The sequence below is a fragment of the Zalophus californianus genome, chromosome 17 (assembly GCF_009762305.2).
Source record: "Zalophus californianus isolate mZalCal1 chromosome 17, mZalCal1.pri.v2, whole genome shotgun sequence".
Taxonomy (NCBI): Eukaryota; Metazoa; Chordata; class Mammalia; order Carnivora; family Otariidae; genus Zalophus; species Zalophus californianus.
The window spans coordinates 41258264-41278250 of NC_045611.1; the positions used below are offsets into that span (position 1 = coordinate 41258264).

Genomic DNA, 19987 nt, shown 5'->3' on the forward strand with positions numbered 1-19987 from the left:
CGCAACAGATCTCTGTGTAGTAATTAAAGGACGGGCTGGGGGTACGTTTACTGACCTCCAGGATTTCCATGACGTACCGTTAAGAAAGTGGCTTTATAAAGATGGGGAGAGCTCGATCTCATATTTCCACATCCACTCCTAACCCGGCCTCTACCTTGGGTACATGTAAACCCACGTGTCCTCACACAGAGAAGATGGAGAGGGGGTGGTCAGGACAAAATCACACACACACACAGTTCAAGGTGAAGGGGAAGCAGAAATGATACAGCTGTCACTATGACTACAAAAATGGAAGATGTAAAAACTGAAGGTGAACAAAGATCAGAACCAGGTGGCGGCAGGGATGGAGGAAAATGACTTTAATTTCAGGGTATGCTAACGGGCGATTAAAGTCTAGCTTTCTGTTCTTACAGCAGGACATCTGTAATACACTTAAGGCTTTTTTTTTAATCAAAGAGAAATCACCCACCAAACATGCCAGTAAAGCGTGACGTTTCACCAAGCAGAAACTTGGCGAGTGAGAAGGGGAGAGAAGAGCTACCCTGGGCACGGGGGGCGCCACTTACGTCTTCGTGACCATAGGTGCAGGCCAGGTGGAGAGGCGTGCTGCCGTGGCTGTCCCGCACCTCGGGGCTGGCTCTGTAGTGCAGTAACAGCAACTGCCAAGGAGACGAGCGCGGTGAGCAGCGTGGCCTGCGGTCTCATCTGCAACTGTACTGACCTACGCTACAATTAAAATCCCACTATCACGCTCATCCTGCCCTTCAAAACGCCGAGACATTAAAGAACAAGGCTCACGGCCCCACCCTTCTTCCCCGAAGCTGCCGGGATGTTTCACATCGACACCGAGGGGTTTTGTCCACGGCACTGTGGCCTGGAACACGTGGCCCATCCCGAGAGGCTGCGAGGCAGGAGTGTGGCCATGAGGTTCTGGACACGCGGCACCGGGCTCGTCTGAGCACGCGCACAGGGGTGGCGCCCCTGCTCACCGTGACGCTCTGATAGCCCTTCTGGCAGGCGAGATGCAGTGGGGCTGACCCGTGATAGTCCGTGGCGTTTACCACCGCGCCCCTGGAAACCAGGAGGTCGATGAGGGATGCCTGCCCTGCAGAACAGAGGGATCTCACCACAGAGAAGGAAAGAGCAGGGGCTCGCCAAGCCCTAAATGTGAAGTCCCATCGTTTTACCCTCTTATTCGCTGGTAGGGGACATGCCAGGAAGTGTTTTTCCCCTTGAGAGGGACCAGAGCTAACATCAAGCCAGACTCTAGATTCAGGACACTCTAGACCCTGCCCCTCCGGAGCGGGCTCGGCTCTGGTTCACCTCTCAGCAACAGAAGGTAGTGGAAAAGAGTCTCAGATATCCACAGAAGATTCCGTGCTGCGTCAGTTCACAGGATGGAATACTATACGACCATTAAAAAAATAGCAAAGCCCCTGGAGGTGGCCCATGACACGGGCCCTGCCACCCCCGACTCCGCCACCCCATCACTCAGGCCTCTGCTGGGCCGCCCCTGGCTCCATCCCTTTGCTTTAGTAGCCCAACCAAAGGTCAACCCAAGACCACATACCACAGAGGGCGGCCACATGGAGCGGTGTGTAACCCCTGTCATCTCTGGAAAATGGAGTAACAATGGAGGGATCGTTCAGCCTCCTAAAAGAGGGAGAAGAGCGGGGGACGCCTGGGTGGCTCAGTTGGTTGTGCATCCGACCCTTGATTTCAGCTCAGGTTATGATCTCAGACTTGTGAGATCGAGCCCCGCACTGGGCTCATGCTGAGCATGGAGCCTGCTTAAGATTCTCCCTCTCCCTCTGCCCCTCCCCACCCCTACTTACACTCTCTTTCTCTCTCTCTCTCTCTAAAAAAAAAGAGAGAGAGAGAGACAGAGAGAGAAGATATAGAAAAATACACCCTAGGTAGGGAAAAGCCTCTCCCTACCAGGCTGGACATGCCAGAGTCCTGGGGCCAGCAGACAGATCTCTGGGTGTGAGCTGGATCTCTTTAACAGTGTCCCAGAGACCATCCAGCCCCTGCTCGGTCTGCTGCAGGGTGAGGCCTCTGGTCCCAGCATCCCTCCCCCACTCACCCCTCCAGGCTCTGACACCCAGCCTGACAAGGGGAAGGGAAACCCAAAAGGTTACTGGAGAAGCTGACATTCCTTCCACCCTAAAATCTGCTTTCTGGGGCTGGGTAGGCTCGTACCCACCTACTCTGGGACCCAGCAGAGGGCCAAGTATTTTTATGACCTTTATTCCATCTGATTCTCCGAAGAGGTGGATGTTACTGTCTCCACTTTACAGCAGAGGAAGCGGAGGGCCACGAGGGTACGGTCTTTATTCAAAATCGCACAACGAACTAGTGGAAAGTTTGGCCCAGGCCTACGCCTCCCCCTTGCAGGCACAGTGAGCCTCCACGGGGATGCTCTTACCCAGAGACAAGTTTCTCACAGTTCTCACAGAAACACAGAGGGTGACACATCCTTTGGACGGCATCTTTATCTTGGTCATCTTGGCTCAGAAGTCTCTCCACTTCTTTCTGGTTCCCGGACGCAATGTGCTACAAAGTAACATATCAAAGTTGAGGAATTATTCTCTTAAGACATGAATTTTTGGAGCCCCCTTAGAGAAACACGTATCTGTGTACGCACGGATGACATGACTTGCTCTCTTGGATGTGTTTTGAAATAATCTGGGCAGACAGGGAAAGCAGGTGGGGATGGAAACGAAATAGGACAGAGATGGCCTTGGAGATGGCCATGTGGGTGTGCATTTATACTCTCTTTCATTTCTGGAAATGTTACACATCGTCCATAGCTTAACACAACAACATGACAAAATTCCCAAAGCAATGGTGGGGGGAGGATCATGCCTCCTGAACCTCGGGGTGGATGCAGACTCCTCCCTAGAACACACCTTGGTCTCGTCTCCTTGTGTTTTTGTTTTTTTTTTTTAAAGATTTTATTTATTTCACACACAGAGACAGCGAGAGAGGGAACACAAGCAGGGGGAGTGGGAGAGGGAGAAGCAGGCTTCCGGCCGAGCAGGGAGCCCGATGTGGGGCTCGATCCCAGGACCCTGGGATCATGACCTGAGCCGAAGGCAAGACGCTTAACGACTGAGCCACCCAGGCGCCCCATGTCCCCTTGTGTTCTAACAGAGCCTCGGTTTGCAGGGAAAAGGAACGGCTGCATTAGCGAGAGATCCCATCAACAAACAAGGCTGAAGTGCAGGGCTCAGCTCTGTGATTCTTGGATGTGCTCCTCTCAGGGAGTGAGATGTTCTGGGGAGCACGTGGCCCCTGGGAGGCTCCCTGGGTGCTCCATCAACCCACTGTGGCTCCAGGTGGCCTGAAGCGTCCACAGGCTCCCTGAGGAGGTCTGCCCTCACTCAGCCCTCGCCAACTAGCCTCCCAGGGGTCAATCATATCTGAGCAGGGAGCCGCCCACATGCGCCGAGTGATGGAACCACCGCTGCATATGAACATCCACAACACGGGGCTTCTGGAGCCCAGGAGAGGTGTCAGCTCTGCTGAGGCCACCCGGGAGGCACCTCGGAGCGGACCTTGACGAACCAGTGGAGTGAGGACAGCTCGGGCAGAGGGCTCCAGGCGTGTTGCCCCTCCCGGCCACGGCACAGCACACCTTGGGGGAGATGCACAGACGTAAAACCTCAGCATTCCTGCACCCACTCTGAGCACAACATGAACTTCGGTGTTGAACCGAGCACACTGCCCTGATGGATGCTGTAGAGGCTCTAGAGATGTGGAAAGATGAAACGTCCCTCACACGCCTGTGCCCACACGGACTTCCCAGTGTCTTACCTTAAACAGACAATCAATGGGAGTTGAAGTCATCTGAGACAGGAGGCTCATTCTCTGCTTCAGGAACAGTCGGTCACCAAATCCCTCCGACTCCTGTAGGAAAAACCCAACAATCTGTTTTGTCAACTTGTCACAAGATGTCCGGGCAGACCCTTCAAAATGGAGAACCCGGGCTCAGTCCCTGCTACTTCCTCACAGAACAGGGTTGGCAGAGCCTCTGTCCCTGGGCCAGCGAGGAGATCCTCATCGGGCTGGGACAAGGGCTTCTGTCTGTCCCTGCAAGAAGCGGCTCCTGGGAGGAGGGCCCTGGGGGCACAATGCCTCTGTGCACACATGTGTGGAATGTGTCATCACGAAGTGTGGAATGTAGCGCGCTCACACCATCCTCCTCTGAACGGAAGCCTGCATTGCCTTGGCCTCCTCCTCCTCTCAAACCACTGTCCTAAAGCCTGCACAGCCCTAGCCCCTGCCGCTTTATCTGGGCATACAGAGAGGACAACCATCTGACAGACGGTTCTAGATTTCCCAGGGTCACCCAGCAAGAGAGACAGAAGGAGTCTTGCTTTCTGAACATACTTACTAAAATAGCCAACGAACATGGCCACCGTTCCCAAATCCTGTAATACACCAGGGTCTACCCCAAATAATAAATTCAGATCTTTGTATCACAGGTAATATTTACTTAGATACAAAAATCTAAAAATGCATCCTTTCTTTATGAAATAATTCCTAGCGAGACATTTCAACACTCACTGGAGCACCTGCAACTTGACTGATGACAAATTAACTTCCTCAAAAAAGTCTCAGTGGGAGGTAAAGGGGGTTTCTCCCCCACCCAGTTCCTGCCAGAAGAACTCACCGAATCCTGACAAAAGTGTGGGATAAGGCCCTTCACGGCCCTCAAGCTCTGACTCAGAGATCCAGCTAAAGACACAGCCTGGGTGGCACCTCAGGGGACGGCCCCTTTCTGGGATCCTCTGTCAGGCACGGTCCCTCACAGCGGCGGCCCTAAGAGGGTTAACCTGGCAAATACACCAACCCCTCAGAATGAGAGCCCGTTTGCTCCCAGCTGCCATCTGCTATATAAAGCTCTAGCAACCTGTTTTATTCAGTGATTTATAGCCAAGCAGATTAGGGTCAGAGAAACGTGAAAGATGCTATTGCTCGGGTAAATGTGGGGTCCCTTCCTCCACTCTGGGTAACCATAGGAAGGGCAATGATGAAAAGAGGCAAGTCCTCAGGGCCTGAACCTTCAAGGAGAAATGACCTACCAGAAGACACCACATATCAGCTCAGATCCATTTGGGAAGGGGGTACATACTATTTATGAGAAGCCCAGTACAGTGAGAAAGACCAGAAGCCCACAAAGCTGGAACAGAGAAGGGGATCAATTCTTTCAGGGTTCTGCTTTTGGTCTACAGGGGTTAAACTAGGGTCATCCCAGTAATGCTTATTTTCAAAAAGCTAGTCTTTATTTACGAGACTTTCAAGTCTTTATGCTTAAAGAATGCATATATGGGGGGCGCCTGGGTGGCTCAGTCGTTAAGCGTCTGCCTTCAGCTTGTGTCATGATCCCAGGGTCCTGGGATCGAGCCCCACATCGGGCTCTCTGCTCAGCGGGAAGCCTGTTTCTCCCTCTCCCACTCCCCCTGCTTGTGTTCCCTCTCTCGCTGTGTCTCTCTCTGTCAAATAAATAAAATCTTAAAAAAAAAAAAAAGTATATACGGTCACCTCAGGTACAATTAGATCTTGGGAGGAAATATCTGTGAAACTACATCATATTATATAAAGAGGCAACAGGAAAACAAAATTCGATTTACTAATACTGAGTCCTGAATGCTCTCCAGAAGCCTCACCTGCTGTGTGGAAATCCACTTGAGCTCCTTCCCCAGGGAGGGACACTGACACATCGCACTGGCCTCACACCTTCCGAAGTAGAACTGCACTAAGACAGGAAGCCAATCAGCAGCTACGGCTGACCAAGGCCAAGGCAGAATCTCAATACTGGCACCACAAAGACAAGAAGCCACTACACCTGTTCTGTCAATACAGGTAAGGAGCATCTCTCAGGCCTGCCCCACGCAGGGCCCAAGGGACTGGCTCCACAGCAGCTGTAAGGATGAGGCACACCTTGTCCCAACACCAGATGGGACCAACCACCCCCATCCAGAAAGGCAGGACCAGGACCAGGGGCAGACACCTCAGACAAGAGGGGCACACTGGGCGGTGTCCCCACTTTGCCCGCAGAGGCTATCCACACAGGACGCACCAGAGAGCCAGGAAACAGAGACACCCAGATGCGGGGGTGTTGGAAGAGCAAGCTGAGGCCAAGAGTATCAGCTCGTGCTTCACAAAGGCACTTCCAAACACCCTAGTTCATTCCTGTCAACTCCTAGCAAAAGGTGAAACATACAGCCTCATCGTCAGTGTAGTTAAGAAGTGGACAGAAACTCAGAAACAGACTTGCCCAAGGGCAAATACAAGCGCTGGGCTCGAACCAACACCAGCACAAGAGGGCCACCCCTCAAAACTCCCCCAATCCAGGGGCGCCTGGCTAGCTCAGTCAGTGGGGCACGCGGGTCTTGACCTCAGGATTGTGAGTTTGAGCCCCATGGTGGGTGTCAAGATTACTTAAAAATAAAATCTTTAAAATTAAATAAATAAAAATTAAAAACCAAAACAACTCCCCCAATCCCACTCGGGATGTTGTCTGAAGTCAAAGTGGGTGTGGCAAGCTGACTGGTGCTGTGTGGACGGCCACCTCCTTCTGCTCTGGTCAAAGGCTTCAGGTGTTAGTCTTGCTGCCCACACGCCACAGGAAGTAAGCAGGCTTATAGGATGGTCACCGTGCAGTTACAGGCATAGCAAGGGGACAGCATCACCTTCCCCCAGGCGACAAGGGGCGCCCTTAACCCCATCGAGAAGCATCAGACAATTCCTACCATCAGCCTACATGCCAATAAGAGGAGCATAATTTCAAATTTTCATTAAAAATACAACTGTATAGGGGCGCCTGGGTGGCTCAGGAGTTCAGGCGCCTGACTCATGGTTTCGGCTCAGGTCACGATCTCGGGGTTGTGGGACTGAGCCCTGCGTGGGGCTCTTCACTCAGTGTGGGGTCTGCTTGGGACTCTTGCTCTCTCCCTCTGCTCACACACACTCTCTCTGCCTCTAAAATAAGGAGGGCGCATGATGTGATGAGCACTGGGTGTTATACGCAACTAATGAATCACTGAACACTACACCAAAAATTAATGATGTACTATATGTTGGCTAATTGAATTTAAGTTAAAAAATGTTTTTAATTAAAAAATAAAATAATAAATAAATAAATAAAATCTTTTAAAAAACTGTACAGGCACACAAAAGAGACATATGCCAAAACGTTAATAAGTCATCCCCAGCTGGTGAGTTTGTGAGAGGTATGTGTTGTCTTCACTCCAAGTGTATACAGCTGTCCCTTGAACACAGGTCTGAACTGCACGGGTCCACTTAGATGGCGACAGACACAGTACAGTGCTCTAAATGTATGTTCTCTTCCTTATGATTTCCTTAATAACATTTTTTTCTCCAGCTGACTTTATTGTACGAATACAGTATATAATACATATAACATACACAGTATGTGTTAATCAACTGTTTATATCATCAGTTAGGCCCCTGGTCAACAGCAGGCTACTAGTAGTTAAGTTTTTGGGGGAATCACAAGTTAGATGCAGATTTTCAACCATGTGGAGGGTCAGCAACTTTAACCCCTGAGTTGTTCAAGGGTCAACTGTACATTGTAAATATTGTTTATAAGCAAGTATCGGTCTCCTAATCAGAAAAAAAAATAAAAGATTCTTTCGGGAAAAACAGTGTAAAATGCTATATACAATATAATTTAAATTATGTGAAGTATACACGGATGGGGGAAAGATGGGAAAACACATAAAGATTTTAACAATGAATGATTTCACCCTGTCTGGGCAGGCCTCTGGTTTTTTTCCAGCTATTTTAACTTATCATTACTTGGGGAGATTCTACGATCAAGAGAATGCTCAGTCCTCAGGACGCCTGGCATGTAATATAGGAATCTCTTCATCTTATTAATTTCAGTGTTGTTGAAATTCCGTGTGTACTGTCACATCTTGCTGGCTGGTGCAACAGGCCAGCGATGCGGTCTTGGTGTTAGATCTCACACTTCACATCGAAATACAACCGCCTCTCCTAAGCAAAGCTCACCAAGAAAATCATAATAAGGCCAGCGAGTCCTAAAATTGCAAATGTGAATAATCCCCATCTCTTGACTAGGTATCCAAACTCATGGTTTCTAGCTTCTCCCTTCTGCCGATGTGCTTTTTTTGAGGATGGCGAGGATTAACAAAGCAGTATTTTAACTGTGAATCCCGGTCATATCCTGCCAACTTTCACACCCAATTGGGTGCTTAGCATTTCAGGCTGCTGGGTGGCTGTCAAGCCTCACAGCTCTTAGACAGTAGAGGCCCCGTTCTTGGGAAACCACTTAAGAATCCCCCTCCCCTGGGGCGCCTGGGTGGCTCAGTCAGTTAAGTGTCTGCCTTCGGCTCAGGTCGTGATCTCAGGGTCCTGGGATTGAGCTCCGGGTCGGGCTCCCTCGCCCTCTGCTAGTCCCCCTGCTTGTGCGCTTGCTCGCTCTCCCCCACCCACTCTCTCTCAATTTCAAATAAATAAATCTTGGGAAAAAGAAGAAGAAGAATCCCCTCCCCACCCGCCAACCTCAGAACCCTAGCAAAGGTGCCCTGACACCCACAAAGAAAGGCCAGGGCAGGAGGGATCTTACGGGCGGCTTAACGGAGAGGCTTCCTTGCCGAATATATTCGACCGCAGCCTCAATCGAGGTCAGGCAGTATCCCAATTCATCTTTTGCTGAGCTGCTAAATCTGAAGTTTTTGATATAACTCAAATTTGCCATCCTAACAAAAGGAAGAAAAAAGTTTCACCGTTGTGTACCCAATTAACACCTCTCCAGAAACAGCGCTATGGGCATGAGTGACTGAAGTCGGTTAGCTCCAGGGGCTCTGACTGCTACCCCCTTAAGCTCTAGAGCACGTGCAATTAGGAAAATAAGTAAAACTACTTGGTCCTTTCCTGGAGTACACCAGTTTTTAAAAAGCTGACTACCGTAAAGTGAACTGGGGGTTCCCATCAGAAGAGGACGGGCTCTGGAATCAAAGAGAACTGGAGTCAGCGTCCCTCTCAGTCACTGACCAGCTGCGTGTTCCAGAACAAGAAACATAAGCTCTCTGGGCCTCAGTTTCCCTATCTGTAAATGGAATGACAGCCACCCTCTGCAGAACAAAGCAGGGCAGACACAGCGATGGACTCATAAGGGGCGCTCGATTTCCTGGAGTTATGCTAAAACCACCCCAGTACCATGCTGCCATTTTGAAAAAGTATTTTAACAGAAAATATTACCAATTAGGGATCTCTGTTTTCACAAGCAAATACAGCAGGACCGATAGCAGATCATCAGCACAGATGGTCTCCAAGTTAACTGCGGTGGGGAGGAAAACACATGTTTGAAGCCATCATGAGACCAACAGGTGTATCAACTCCCCACCATCATCCAACCCACAAAACCACAATCCAGTAAGACTACACATCAGGGAGAAGTTCCATTGCACAATTTCCTTTAGAGTGTCCTGAACTGGTGTCACATTTGAGGGGAAAGTGAATGCCTAGCATTCTCAGAACATGTGCAGAAGAAGGAAATTCCAAGCACTCTCCCCCTCGCCACCTTCCAGGCGGTTCAAGTCAGGGATGGTGGACATGAGGCGAAGGTGTGCCCAGAGCCACCGTGAAAAGCCTCTTTCCTCCTGCGATCATTTCCATTTTATACACTGCAAAGTTTAATGCTCACGTCTAGCTTGTTTTAATTTTTTTCACTTTGAAATTTTAAGGAATCCATTCACATGTCTAAAAAATTTGAATAGCACAGAAGAGCAAACTGTGACTATCTCTCCCATCCCTACTGCCCAATCTTCCCCCAGAGGCTACTGCTGTTCCTTCCCACCTAACCTTCCAGAGACAGTCTAGGAACTCACCACCATGCATTCCTTTTCTGGAATGCTGTTAGAAGTGTACCATATACACTCCCTCTCATTTCACTTAATGCGCTTTGAGGATCACCCCCTATCTGCCCACACAGATATGACTCCCCTTTACTTTCTTCCTAGCTTATTTTGCTTTACTTTTTATATTGGAAAATTTTAAACACATAATTAGGAAGATGGGTCTAATGAATAGTTGAACCCCCATGTACCCATCACCAGCTTGGATCATTTCTCTTTAAGATTAAAGGTGTGTCATTTTAAGCCAAAAATTTTTGTCAACGGAACAGCTTCAGGCTGGAACACAGCTGCCGAAGGAGGCTGGTGAGCAGTGTGGCCCTGGACTAAACAGTCGGCAGTGAATGTCCTGATGGGGCCATACACCCACACCCTGGCGCCATGACAAGTTCAAGAGAACACACGACAGGAAGCTTAAAGTCAATCATACACATTGCTGTACCTTGGCAAGCTCAGACCTGAGCTGTGGACAGTGTCATTCTGGAAACCCAAAGCTATTGCAAAGTCAGATTCTCAAAGAACCTATGCGGCTTGGATTTGGATTTATAGACCAACTGCATGGCGCCCATGCAGGTATGGGGAAGCTTGGCTCGCTTTTGAGGCCGCTTCTTCTCTGCCACTGTTCTCTCGCCTAACCTACCCCCAAGCCCCCATCGCTAGGCACCCATGCATCAGAGCAGACTCCGGGGTGCTCACACGGGGATGCTCTGCGGCACATCAGCCCAGCTGTGTGATCCTTGAAGATGACATCGCTCCTTAACAGACTTTTGCATCTGGACGTTAAGTGTCTACTTCACCGTCAGGCCCCTCCCCTGAGCACAAACCTCTCTGGCTGGGAGACTGGGTTATTAGCTGCACCACCTTTCGCAAACAAATCAACTTCTGCTGTGGGGAGGTGCACTTGTTCAGCTGAGCCAGCTCTCTCTTTGCACGAGGTATGTTGAAGCTGCAAAATAATTTGGAAAGTGACAACTTAAGACCACAGTGGGAGGGCCCTTCTTCCCTGATCTAATAGCATACCTCAGATTTACTCTGCTTACAACAAACCGTAAGTATCGACAAACAAAAATAGAAACTCGGGAGCAATTGGACTCAAATGAGTGGCAAAACTCAACACCTTTGCATGTGCCATTCAGAATGCAAAACGGTATTATAGAGGCGCCAGAAAATTAGGAAAAAATAAAAATAAAAATCCTTAGCCCCAGAGTGAGATAGCTCAAAGGGGTTAAAATAGTTTCAGCATAAACACTTAAGACATTTTTGTATCCTAAAGAAACATAAATTAATTCAAAAGCAGGTCAAAAGACCAGCTGTGCAAAACCCCCACCCATCGAGTTCCTACCCAGCTCTCATGTGGGCAGCAGGGGCAGGAGGGTGACATCTGCCAACCTCAGTCCTTTATCTTTGGTCACAAGTAACCACGCTGCTCCTCAGTATGAACCAGGCCAAATCAGTGTGCGGTTCCTGCTGCTGAGAGCCCTGCTTCGGGAACCCCAGCCTCCGAGGATGCCAAGCTATGGCAGTGCAAACTCTTACCTGCACTCAGGTTTCACGCCAATGTCCTTCTGCTGAAGATCCTGAAGGCTTCTTGTGATTTTGTTGAAGGCAGCATCCTAACAACAGATTTTAACGAAGCTTCAAATTTCTTAAACAGCTAAGGATAAAAGGCTTCCAACCAGGATGACAGGGATTTAGGACCTACCTCGCTTGCCTCCATGGTCCCCACGTATTTAAAGATCAGATCATAAATATCGTGCTGGACGTACATCTGTGGAATCAACGAACAGACCACCGTTCCGAGTGTGCGGAGGGGACCGGGAAAGCCTCCCTCTCCCCCCGCACCACTGCCTCCTCTCCCTGCACTGGCCTAGCCTCTTACCTCCACTGCCTGCTTCAGCAGGTTCATCTGGGCCTCCTGCTTGGCAAGCATTTTCTGCAGGACAAGAAGGTACTGTTAAAGAGCTTGGACTGGCATGTGGGCAAACTGCAGTTCTCTCTTTTGAAAGTCCTGCTGCTTACCAGGTGAGAGTCCCTCAGAAGCTGCTGGAGGCATTTGATGTAGAGAGCATTCACCGAGTCCTGTGCAACACACAGCAGAGAAACAGGTCACCCATAACCCAAGGCCCCAACACAAAACCCAGAACGTGTCACGCATCCCGGAGCGAGAACATTTCACAAGATGCACTTCCTGGGTGCCAAGCTTTAAGTACTGATACAGGCTTATCAAATAAATTATGTGGGGTTTTTTTCAACTTTTTTTTTTAAGTGTATATGCATGAAGGGTTAGAGAAAATTTCCCTTGGGGTTCACAAACGTGATAACAATATTCATTTTTATACTATGTCAGGTTCAAGTTTTCTCCAGTGGCTTGACTACTTTTATTGTTAGAAGGAAACATTTAAGCAAAGCTTCCAACAGTGGAGGCAGCAAAGTTTCAGAGTGCACTGAGAGGGATGCCCTTGTTCTTGAACCAGCCTGAGCCAGGGCACCCTGGCAAAGCAAGACACAGCTACTGACTATGTGTTGACGGAGGCTCTTTCTTTCACATTCCCTGAATGTTCGCTGGAAAGAAGCAATGCTCCTGTCAAATCTCTCCGTGTGTCGTCCCAAAAACTCCCTCACATCTTCAATGGTTTTCAGGGTAAAGGGATCTGAAGATGTTGAAGGCTCTTCTGAAAAAAGAGACAGAGGGTCACGCTGGCTGAGGCCTTCACAGTTTCCTAATGGGGGAAGTACCACATCCTTCGCCCTGCTCCCCCAGGGTCTGGAGCCCCACCTTCCAGGAGAGGACAGGAATTATTTCAAGATACTGCCCAAGAGCAGCCTCATTACAGGACAGCTCAGGGTCCAGAGAGCCTGGCCCTCTTGAAGCCCTTTCCTTGGACAAAACAAGTTGAGACCGTGGGCATGACCTATGCGGCTCTGGTGAACAAGCCCTGATTCCTGGCAATACAGGCCTCAGAGTACATTTAGCACATGGTTGTCTCAGTTTCCTGGAACAACTGAAGAATTATTATTTTTTAAAAATAATGAGCTCTCAAAGAGGCACAACAGTGGGGCTGGGTGGGCAATAATGGTATAAGAGTTAGCTCTAACACTGAGGCCCAAGGTCAAACCACCCTGTACAACTCCAAGGGGCCACATTCACACAGAGGTCTACATTGATGTCACCTCCCAGAATTGTGTGATGTCCAACCTGTGCAACCATACACAGCAGCCCCCAGCCACACTTAGCTCAGGATGACTTTTTGATTAAGCTCTGGGGAATTACTGTAAAGTTAGGCAGGCTTCTAGCAGGCTCTTAAATATTTTATGGGACGTTTATCACAGCTATGTCAGGAGGAAGTTCAACAAACACAGTTCTCCAGAAAGGGGTTTTCTCCCAGAATACCTGAACTCTCTCTCTTTTCCAAAGGATGGGCTATACAAAGTATGCTGAAACTTTCTTCTTTCTCATTGTAGAAAGTTTCTTCAAAGAGAATGGGCACTGAGAGAAGACAGGCGAAACCAGCTCCTAATTTAATCCTGTTTCCTTGTATAAAGACATCCTGGAACAAGAGAGCCGTCACTGCGCCAGTGGCCGGGGGTGACTGTCGATCCCCGCTCCGCCTGGCCCCCGATACGGTGCTGCTTCCAACCTGCACACTTTTGTTCCAGTAGAGCTCTGCAGGGCAGGCGTGAACACTCTCCCATGTTGCTTTTTGATACTAAAATGTTTTCTTTCCTCTTTGTTCACCCTATAGCTACAGCTGATCCTTTTTAAATATTGTGACAGAGCTGCATTAAGCTGGTCCTTGGAGCAGAAGAAAACCTGTACCCTCTGGGAAAGGAGGAAGGAAGAAGGCTCTCCTGGAATGGCCTGGTACTGCATGGGGCCGGGGAAGGGACACTACCGTCCCTGCCACATTCAGCACTCTGGCCACGGCTGGGGTACCCGGGCAGACGAGCCGTGATAAGCCTGACTCCTCTGTTCTCCTTGTAGCTTTGGCTTCCCTGAAGATAACAAACTAGCAGTGACTAGCAGGGCAAACAGGGCTGCTGACCCCCACCCCCCTCAAGCTGGTGTCCCAGTAACCCCGTGTCCCGTCCTGTGCCTTCTCTCCCGCCACAGGCCCACGCGAGCCCTGGCTGTCAGGTCCAAGGGACTGAGCTGCCCCAAATGCACCTGGGCCCACACCAGTCCCGGCAAGGAACAGAACACCCCCCTCCCAGAACCTCTCCACCTTCCCTTAAAAAATAAGAAAACGCGGACCCCAGAGGTAACATCAACAATGAGACAGATTGACGTCATGTTGTCTCTTGTCACAACACGCTGAGAAAAATAAAACACCCTTCCAGCCGTGAGGGAACCTCTGGGAACCCCAGGCTGAGCGAGAGTCTACAAAGCAAAACCATCCGTGTCATGAAAGACAAAGACCCCTCGAGGACCGCACCAAATCGAAGGAAACTAAAAAGACCAGCAACTGAAGGCATTGCAGGATCCTGGATCTAAAAAGAAAAAAAAGATTTTCTACAAAAGGACATTTTTCGTATAATTAGCACGATTTGTATGAGGACAGTGTGCTGAACAGTTCACTTTCCTGAGTGTGATCACTCTGCAGCTAAGTTACGCAGGAAATGCGTTTTAGGATAAAGGGGCATGGTGTCTGAAACTCACTCTTACTTTTTCTGAAAAGGGCTCAAAGAAAAGCAGTAATAGCGCATGGGGGTGTGGGGGAGAGGGACTGATAAAACAAATGTGGCCAAAATGCTCACGGCTGACCAATCTGGGGGAAGAGTATAGGAGAGTTTTTTGTGCTCTACTGAAGCTTTCTCTAGGTTTGAGATTACTTCAAAAGAATGTTATGTATTTATCTATTTATTTGGCTTATTGAAGTTTTAATAACATGCTTGTTTTTTGGTTTTTGGTTTTTGTTTTGGCTTGTTTAAGTTTTAATAACATTTTTTTTTAAGAACGTTTTTTAAAAAGTTAAAATTCACCCCTGATGTACTATTTGTGGCCAAGAAACTGATGAGTGTTTCAAGAGCACGGGGATAAAACAGGTTAGTGACAGGACCTCGTTCAGGAGATGTTCCAGAGACTCCCTGACCTAGCAGCAGGAGGCCCCTGCGCTGAGGGAGAGATGCCCCGCCCCCCCACCGCTCCACCCGCCCTCCTCCAGGGCAGAGGCCCAGCCAGGCCCTGCTCCCGATTTTACCATCTCCTCTTTCCTCAAAGGCAGGGGGCCCTCCAACCCCAGCCCACAGGCTGCTGTGCGTGCCAGAGCCATCATCTACCACAGCCGGGACAGGGTGAGACGCGGGACCCCCTGTCCCCCACCCCCATTCCCAAACACTGAGTGAGGGACCCTGGTTGACCCACAAAGAAATGAATACCTTTCCATTTAAGGTCTGAAAGTGTTCTTCCATGGGTATCAAAACATAGGACTCAAACTGACAAGTGGACTGTATGCTGCTTGGCAAGCTTCCTTTGCAGGGTACCAGGACCTGGAAACAGTAAGCAGGGTGAAGAGTACGAGAAGTGCCGCTTAGAGCTGCAGAAAGCCGGGGGGGGGGGGGGGGGGGGGGGGCAGGGGGGCACATACTGGCAGACAGAACCAAGCGACTGGGGTGACGGACGTCCTGGTAGCGAAGCTGCCACCCCCGACCTGGGCGCAGGCCCCGAGGCTTGTTCCCACACCCGCTGCCCCCCGCCCCCACAGCCAACGCCAGGCGCCCCAGTCTATTCTCAACAGGCTCGGGGACAACTCCAGAGGAAGACAGGGTCGTCTGGAAAGAAGAGAAAAGTGAACCTAAAAAGTCACACGTAATCCTGCCGCCTGAATGAGGAGAAACACTGCACCCTGAAGACAGTTTCCGTCCCATCTTTTTCCTCTGCTATTTTTTTTAAGCCCAGTTGTGATCACAGTTTGTAATATGAGCAGCAGAAACAGGGTTTCCTGTGGCAAATGGCCACCTCCGCCGAGGTGTCTCAGGGTACCAGGCTCTGTCCTTGGGGCGGGCTCCATCTGAGAGGTGAACTGTGGCCCGTCCGTGGCCACCACACCACCGCCTTGTGCCCTGGCAACCACACACGGGTCTGTGCGTGGCGGCTCAGGGACTCTCTCAGACTCAAGTGTGCTCGGAAGGAAGACACCCAAAGCGGTGTAGACCCCCGGAACCCCACCTCCTGAAGCAACCCAGCCCAAAGCATATGGCTTCCGCACTATCCCCATCCTACAGACAAGGAAACTGAGGCTCAAGGGAGCTAAGGAAACTGTCCAGGGTCTCGCGGCCAGTGAGTGGTAGGGCCCTGACGCAAACTCCTGCCACCTCCCGGAGCCAGTGCTGGAGGCTCAGCCCAGAGCCCGCGGGAGCTCCCCCAGCAAAGACACGGTCGGTGAAACCGCAGCCTTGAGAGCCCCCGTCACCCGGGGCTTCCTCGGGCGGCTCGGCCTCTCGCCACACAGAGGGGCACGCCAACTCCTCAGAGCAGAAGGTGGCACTTGTGTATGGGAGAACGCTGCCAAGATGGCCTGGCCCCTCCTCAAGAAATCAAGACGTAATCAGATCCACATCTAGCTCGAACCACCAATTTCCGGAAGTACGGTGAACACAGGACCACCGTCAGCACCACCCCCGGGACTGCCACTGGCAAGAGCCAGAGTGCCGGGAACCCGGATGAACGCACTGCAAAGACACAAAGAAAGAAAACAAGGAAAGGCGAAGATAAAACGAAAAAGCAGCAGAACACTGTGGAGACGGTTTCCCAAGGCCAGGCGCAGGTCAACGCTGACCACGCCTCACACACGGGGCACGTGCCTCTGCACACTTCACTTGAGCTCGGCAGTGAGGAGGAAAGACAGACGTGGAGACTCATCCATCCAGTGTGACGTGTGGATCTCCTCTGGATCCTGATCTGAACAAACCCACCGTGAAACAGACAATTGTGAGATGATTTGGGAAATCTGAACAGGGACTAGATAGTGGACAATACTGAAGAATTATTGTGGAAAGTTTTAGCTGTGATAATGGCATTGTGCTCACCTTTTTTTAAGAGTCCTTATCATTTAAAGACATGTTCCTAAATATCTACAGAAAAACCTGCATGACTACCCGACATAATTTTCTGGGATATGCTTCAAAATAACCCAGTGGCCGAGGGTGGAGGGCAGGAGGGTGCAGAAAGGACATGTGATGGGCCACCGAACGGATCACTGCTGAAACTGGGTGAAAGGTGCATGGGGCTCATTATATTACCCTTTTTACTTTTATCATGTTTGCAATTGAGCTCAGTCAATAGAGTACGTGACTCTCAATCTCCGGGTCATAGTTTGAGCCCCATGTCTGGCATAGACAGATTACTTAATTAAAAAAAAAAAAAAAATCGCTTTAAAACAATTTTAAATTTTAATAAAAGTAAAACTTAAAAAGGGGGAAAAATAAAAATTAAATAAAGAAAAGGTAGGCCCTCAGATATAAGCCTGAATTGAGAAACAACCTCCTCACAGCCTCAGAGAGCACAGGAAGAAGAGCCTGGGGCCCCGAGGGCTGGCCACAGGCATGGGAACGCCATGAAGCAGGCGTTTAACGCCCTAACTCAGGGAGGCCCAGAGAAGATCCCACGCCTGCTCTATAGATGAAGGAGTCATACAGTCCCATGTGAGAGACCAGGAACTTCTGAGGTGCTTTGGAGAACCTCACTCCAGCTGTGATTACATTCTTTTTACCTGTTCACGTACACTTTGTCTGCCTCCCTAACTTAAATAAAAGTACGATGGGCTCCAGCTGCATTGTATCCCTGTTACCGACCTCACTGACATCCAGTAGGTGTCCAATCAATGTTTGTTGAATGAACAGGAGTCCTCCAATAGCAAGGACCCCCCCCCCCCACCACCACCACCAATTTCAAGCAGACAATGCTGCCCAGAGCATTTCACTGCAAGCAAAAGCAAAAGCCAGGAGCTGGGCTCTCTGAGTGACAGGGAGGGTGAGGAAGCCAGCCCCTGGGGGCTGGGGACGTGGAGCAGCTAGGAAGCTGCCCACAGGAGGCGGGGTCAAGTGCAAGTGCCTTCGGGGCTCTCCCAAGTCGGTGCTTCAGACTTCTGGAGATGTCATGGGCATCACAGCCTATGTGGAGGACACGAAGTTTAGAGTCTCCGGGTAGGCCATAAGTGGGGGACCTGCTTATTTTAAAGCTTAACAATACAACTTTTTATTCTAGTCTCTTTATAAAGAATTTTTAAATAACAGTAATTAAAGAAAAGACAGTAGAATAAAAGCAAGAATCAGCATTCATGACACTGCTCCAAAGTACCCTCCTGACTCCTCCCCAGGGAACGTTAGGGTGACTTCTGTCCTGACACCCATTCTGAGCAACCAACGGTCAGCTTCTGGAATTCCCCAAAGGCATGCTGCATTCCCCCACTCATCTGTACGATCCTGGAAACCCGGCACGGTGCCTGGTACCTAGTGGATGCTCAACAAATGTTTTTCGGCTGGATCTATGCCAAAGGAATCCTAAGAACTAGAATATGGACCTCAGTGCCCTTAGCCGGCCTGTCTAGGTATTTTACTTGAAAGTCAGTTCTTTGAAACTCGGAAGACATGCTGACAGGTTCCCAGGCTAGCCCTCAAAAGAAATGCTCACAGGTTCCCGGGCTAGCCCTCAAAAGCCTACATACCGCATAATTAAAAGATCACAATAGGGGCATCTGGGTGGGGCAGTCGGTTGAGCATGACTCTTGTTGACTCTGGATTTCGGCTGGGGTCATGATCACAGGGTCATGGGATCAAGCCCTGGGTTGGTCTCCACGCTCAGCAGGGAGTCTGCTTAAGATTCTCTCTCCCTCTCCCTCTGCCCCTCCACACCGTGCACTCTCTCTCAAATAAAATAATCTTTAAAAAAAAAAGAGAGATCACAATAAGAGGAACAAATTTAATCTCCCTATGTAATTTGTTTCTCCTATAGGCAAATGCACCCACCCCTAATCCACCTGGGAATCCTGCCACCTCATGGACAAGAGCCCCAGGGAGGCAGCAGGCCTGGCCAGCCCACTCTGAAGAAACCACAGTGTATAATTAACTGGATGCTAATTAAATAGAACAGGAGTGACTATTAGAAGCGGTGTGGGGGTGTCACAGGCCTCTGTGGTTGGAATCTGGGGAACATGGGGAGGAGCTTCCCGCATCCAGTCAGAGAGCAGGCGACGGCAGGAGGTGCCTGCCTGGATGCATGGGCATCCCAATCAAAGGAAGGTTTTGGAAGGAAGTCACACTTGAGGAGGGATGGGGCAGGTGGAGGGAGCAGTCAAGCTGCACCCCTCAGCTGCCACACACACACTGTCACATGAGGATGGGGTGGCCAGTGAGCTGGGCTTTAGGAAGAGGTGTGAGGGGCAGCTAACCCTGGCGGGGAGGGACACGCATGTTTAAAAGTGATGATTTCACAGGTTTTTAGAGCCCAATAAATGACTCTGGTCCCCAGGGCAGATTCAACAACAGCCAAACTTGGCCCGATGGCCAGGCCCCAAGGAAAGAAATTCAGCATTCACCTGCTGAGGCAACAGGGATCCCTTCGCGGTGGCAGAAACAATGAGTACTCTTCCAGAGGTGACTGGAATATTCTTTCTCATTCCACCAACAGACATAGATGGAGCACTACTATGGATTAGACCAGGATGAACCGGAGCCCCCATCACACAGCCAAGAGGGGCAGAAACTAGCCACCAACAACTGACTGGGCTGAGCCAGATAGCCAGGTCCTTTGCACGGTGACTTCTGCTGAGAAGCTGGCCTCATTCCCCTCAGAGGGGAATCTCCCCTCTGCTGAAGGGCACAAAGTCAGTGTTGCCAAGTGTGGGCCCCAGGCAGCTCACCGTGGACCCCACAGATCCCAGGAGGGGCGAGAGAAAGGACCTAGGATACCACTGGGAACTCAGGATGACACAATTTAAGAAGAATCTCCCCGTTCCTTGGTGTGGCCAAAAGGAAGGTGACCAAGATACCAAAGTTCTTATTCAAAATTTCCCTTTTGCAGAAGGCAGCTTGAGTGGGATTCTAGTACTTGCAGCTGGAAAAGCATCTACCTGGTGACAGGA

General features: G+C 50.0%; 1 protein-coding gene across 4 annotated transcripts in view; it reads right to left on the reverse strand.

The window, feature by feature from the left end:
- The window catches only part of ANKRD27 (ankyrin repeat domain 27), a 50721-nt gene that overhangs the window by 20148 nt on the left and 10586 nt on the right, over positions 1–19987 (reverse strand). For 2 of the 4 annotated variants that reach the window (XM_027618892.2, XM_027618891.2), the window contains exons 3-17: positions 15285–15395; positions 13300–13456; positions 12426–12580; positions 11928–11987; positions 11788–11841; positions 11611–11676; positions 11445–11521; positions 10733–10854; positions 9256–9334; positions 8621–8753; positions 3820–3912; positions 2429–2556; positions 1571–1653; positions 990–1105; positions 567–659 (exon numbers count right to left, since the gene is read on the reverse strand). In XM_027618892.2, the coding sequence (XP_027474693.1) occupies positions 567–659; positions 990–1105; positions 1571–1653; positions 2429–2556; positions 3820–3912; positions 8621–8753; positions 9256–9334; positions 10733–10854; positions 11445–11521; positions 11611–11676; positions 11788–11841; positions 11928–11987; positions 12426–12580; positions 13300–13456; positions 15285–15395 (1527 nt within the window). Of the gene's footprint in view, positions 1–566; positions 660–989; positions 1106–1570; positions 1654–2428; positions 2557–3819; positions 3913–8620; positions 8754–9255; positions 9335–10732; positions 10855–11444; positions 11522–11610; positions 11677–11787; positions 11842–11927; positions 11988–12425; positions 12581–13299; positions 13457–15284; positions 15396–19987 lie in introns of those variants that run through there. The other 2 variants (XM_027618894.2, XM_027618893.2) reach the window with 2 other exon arrangements.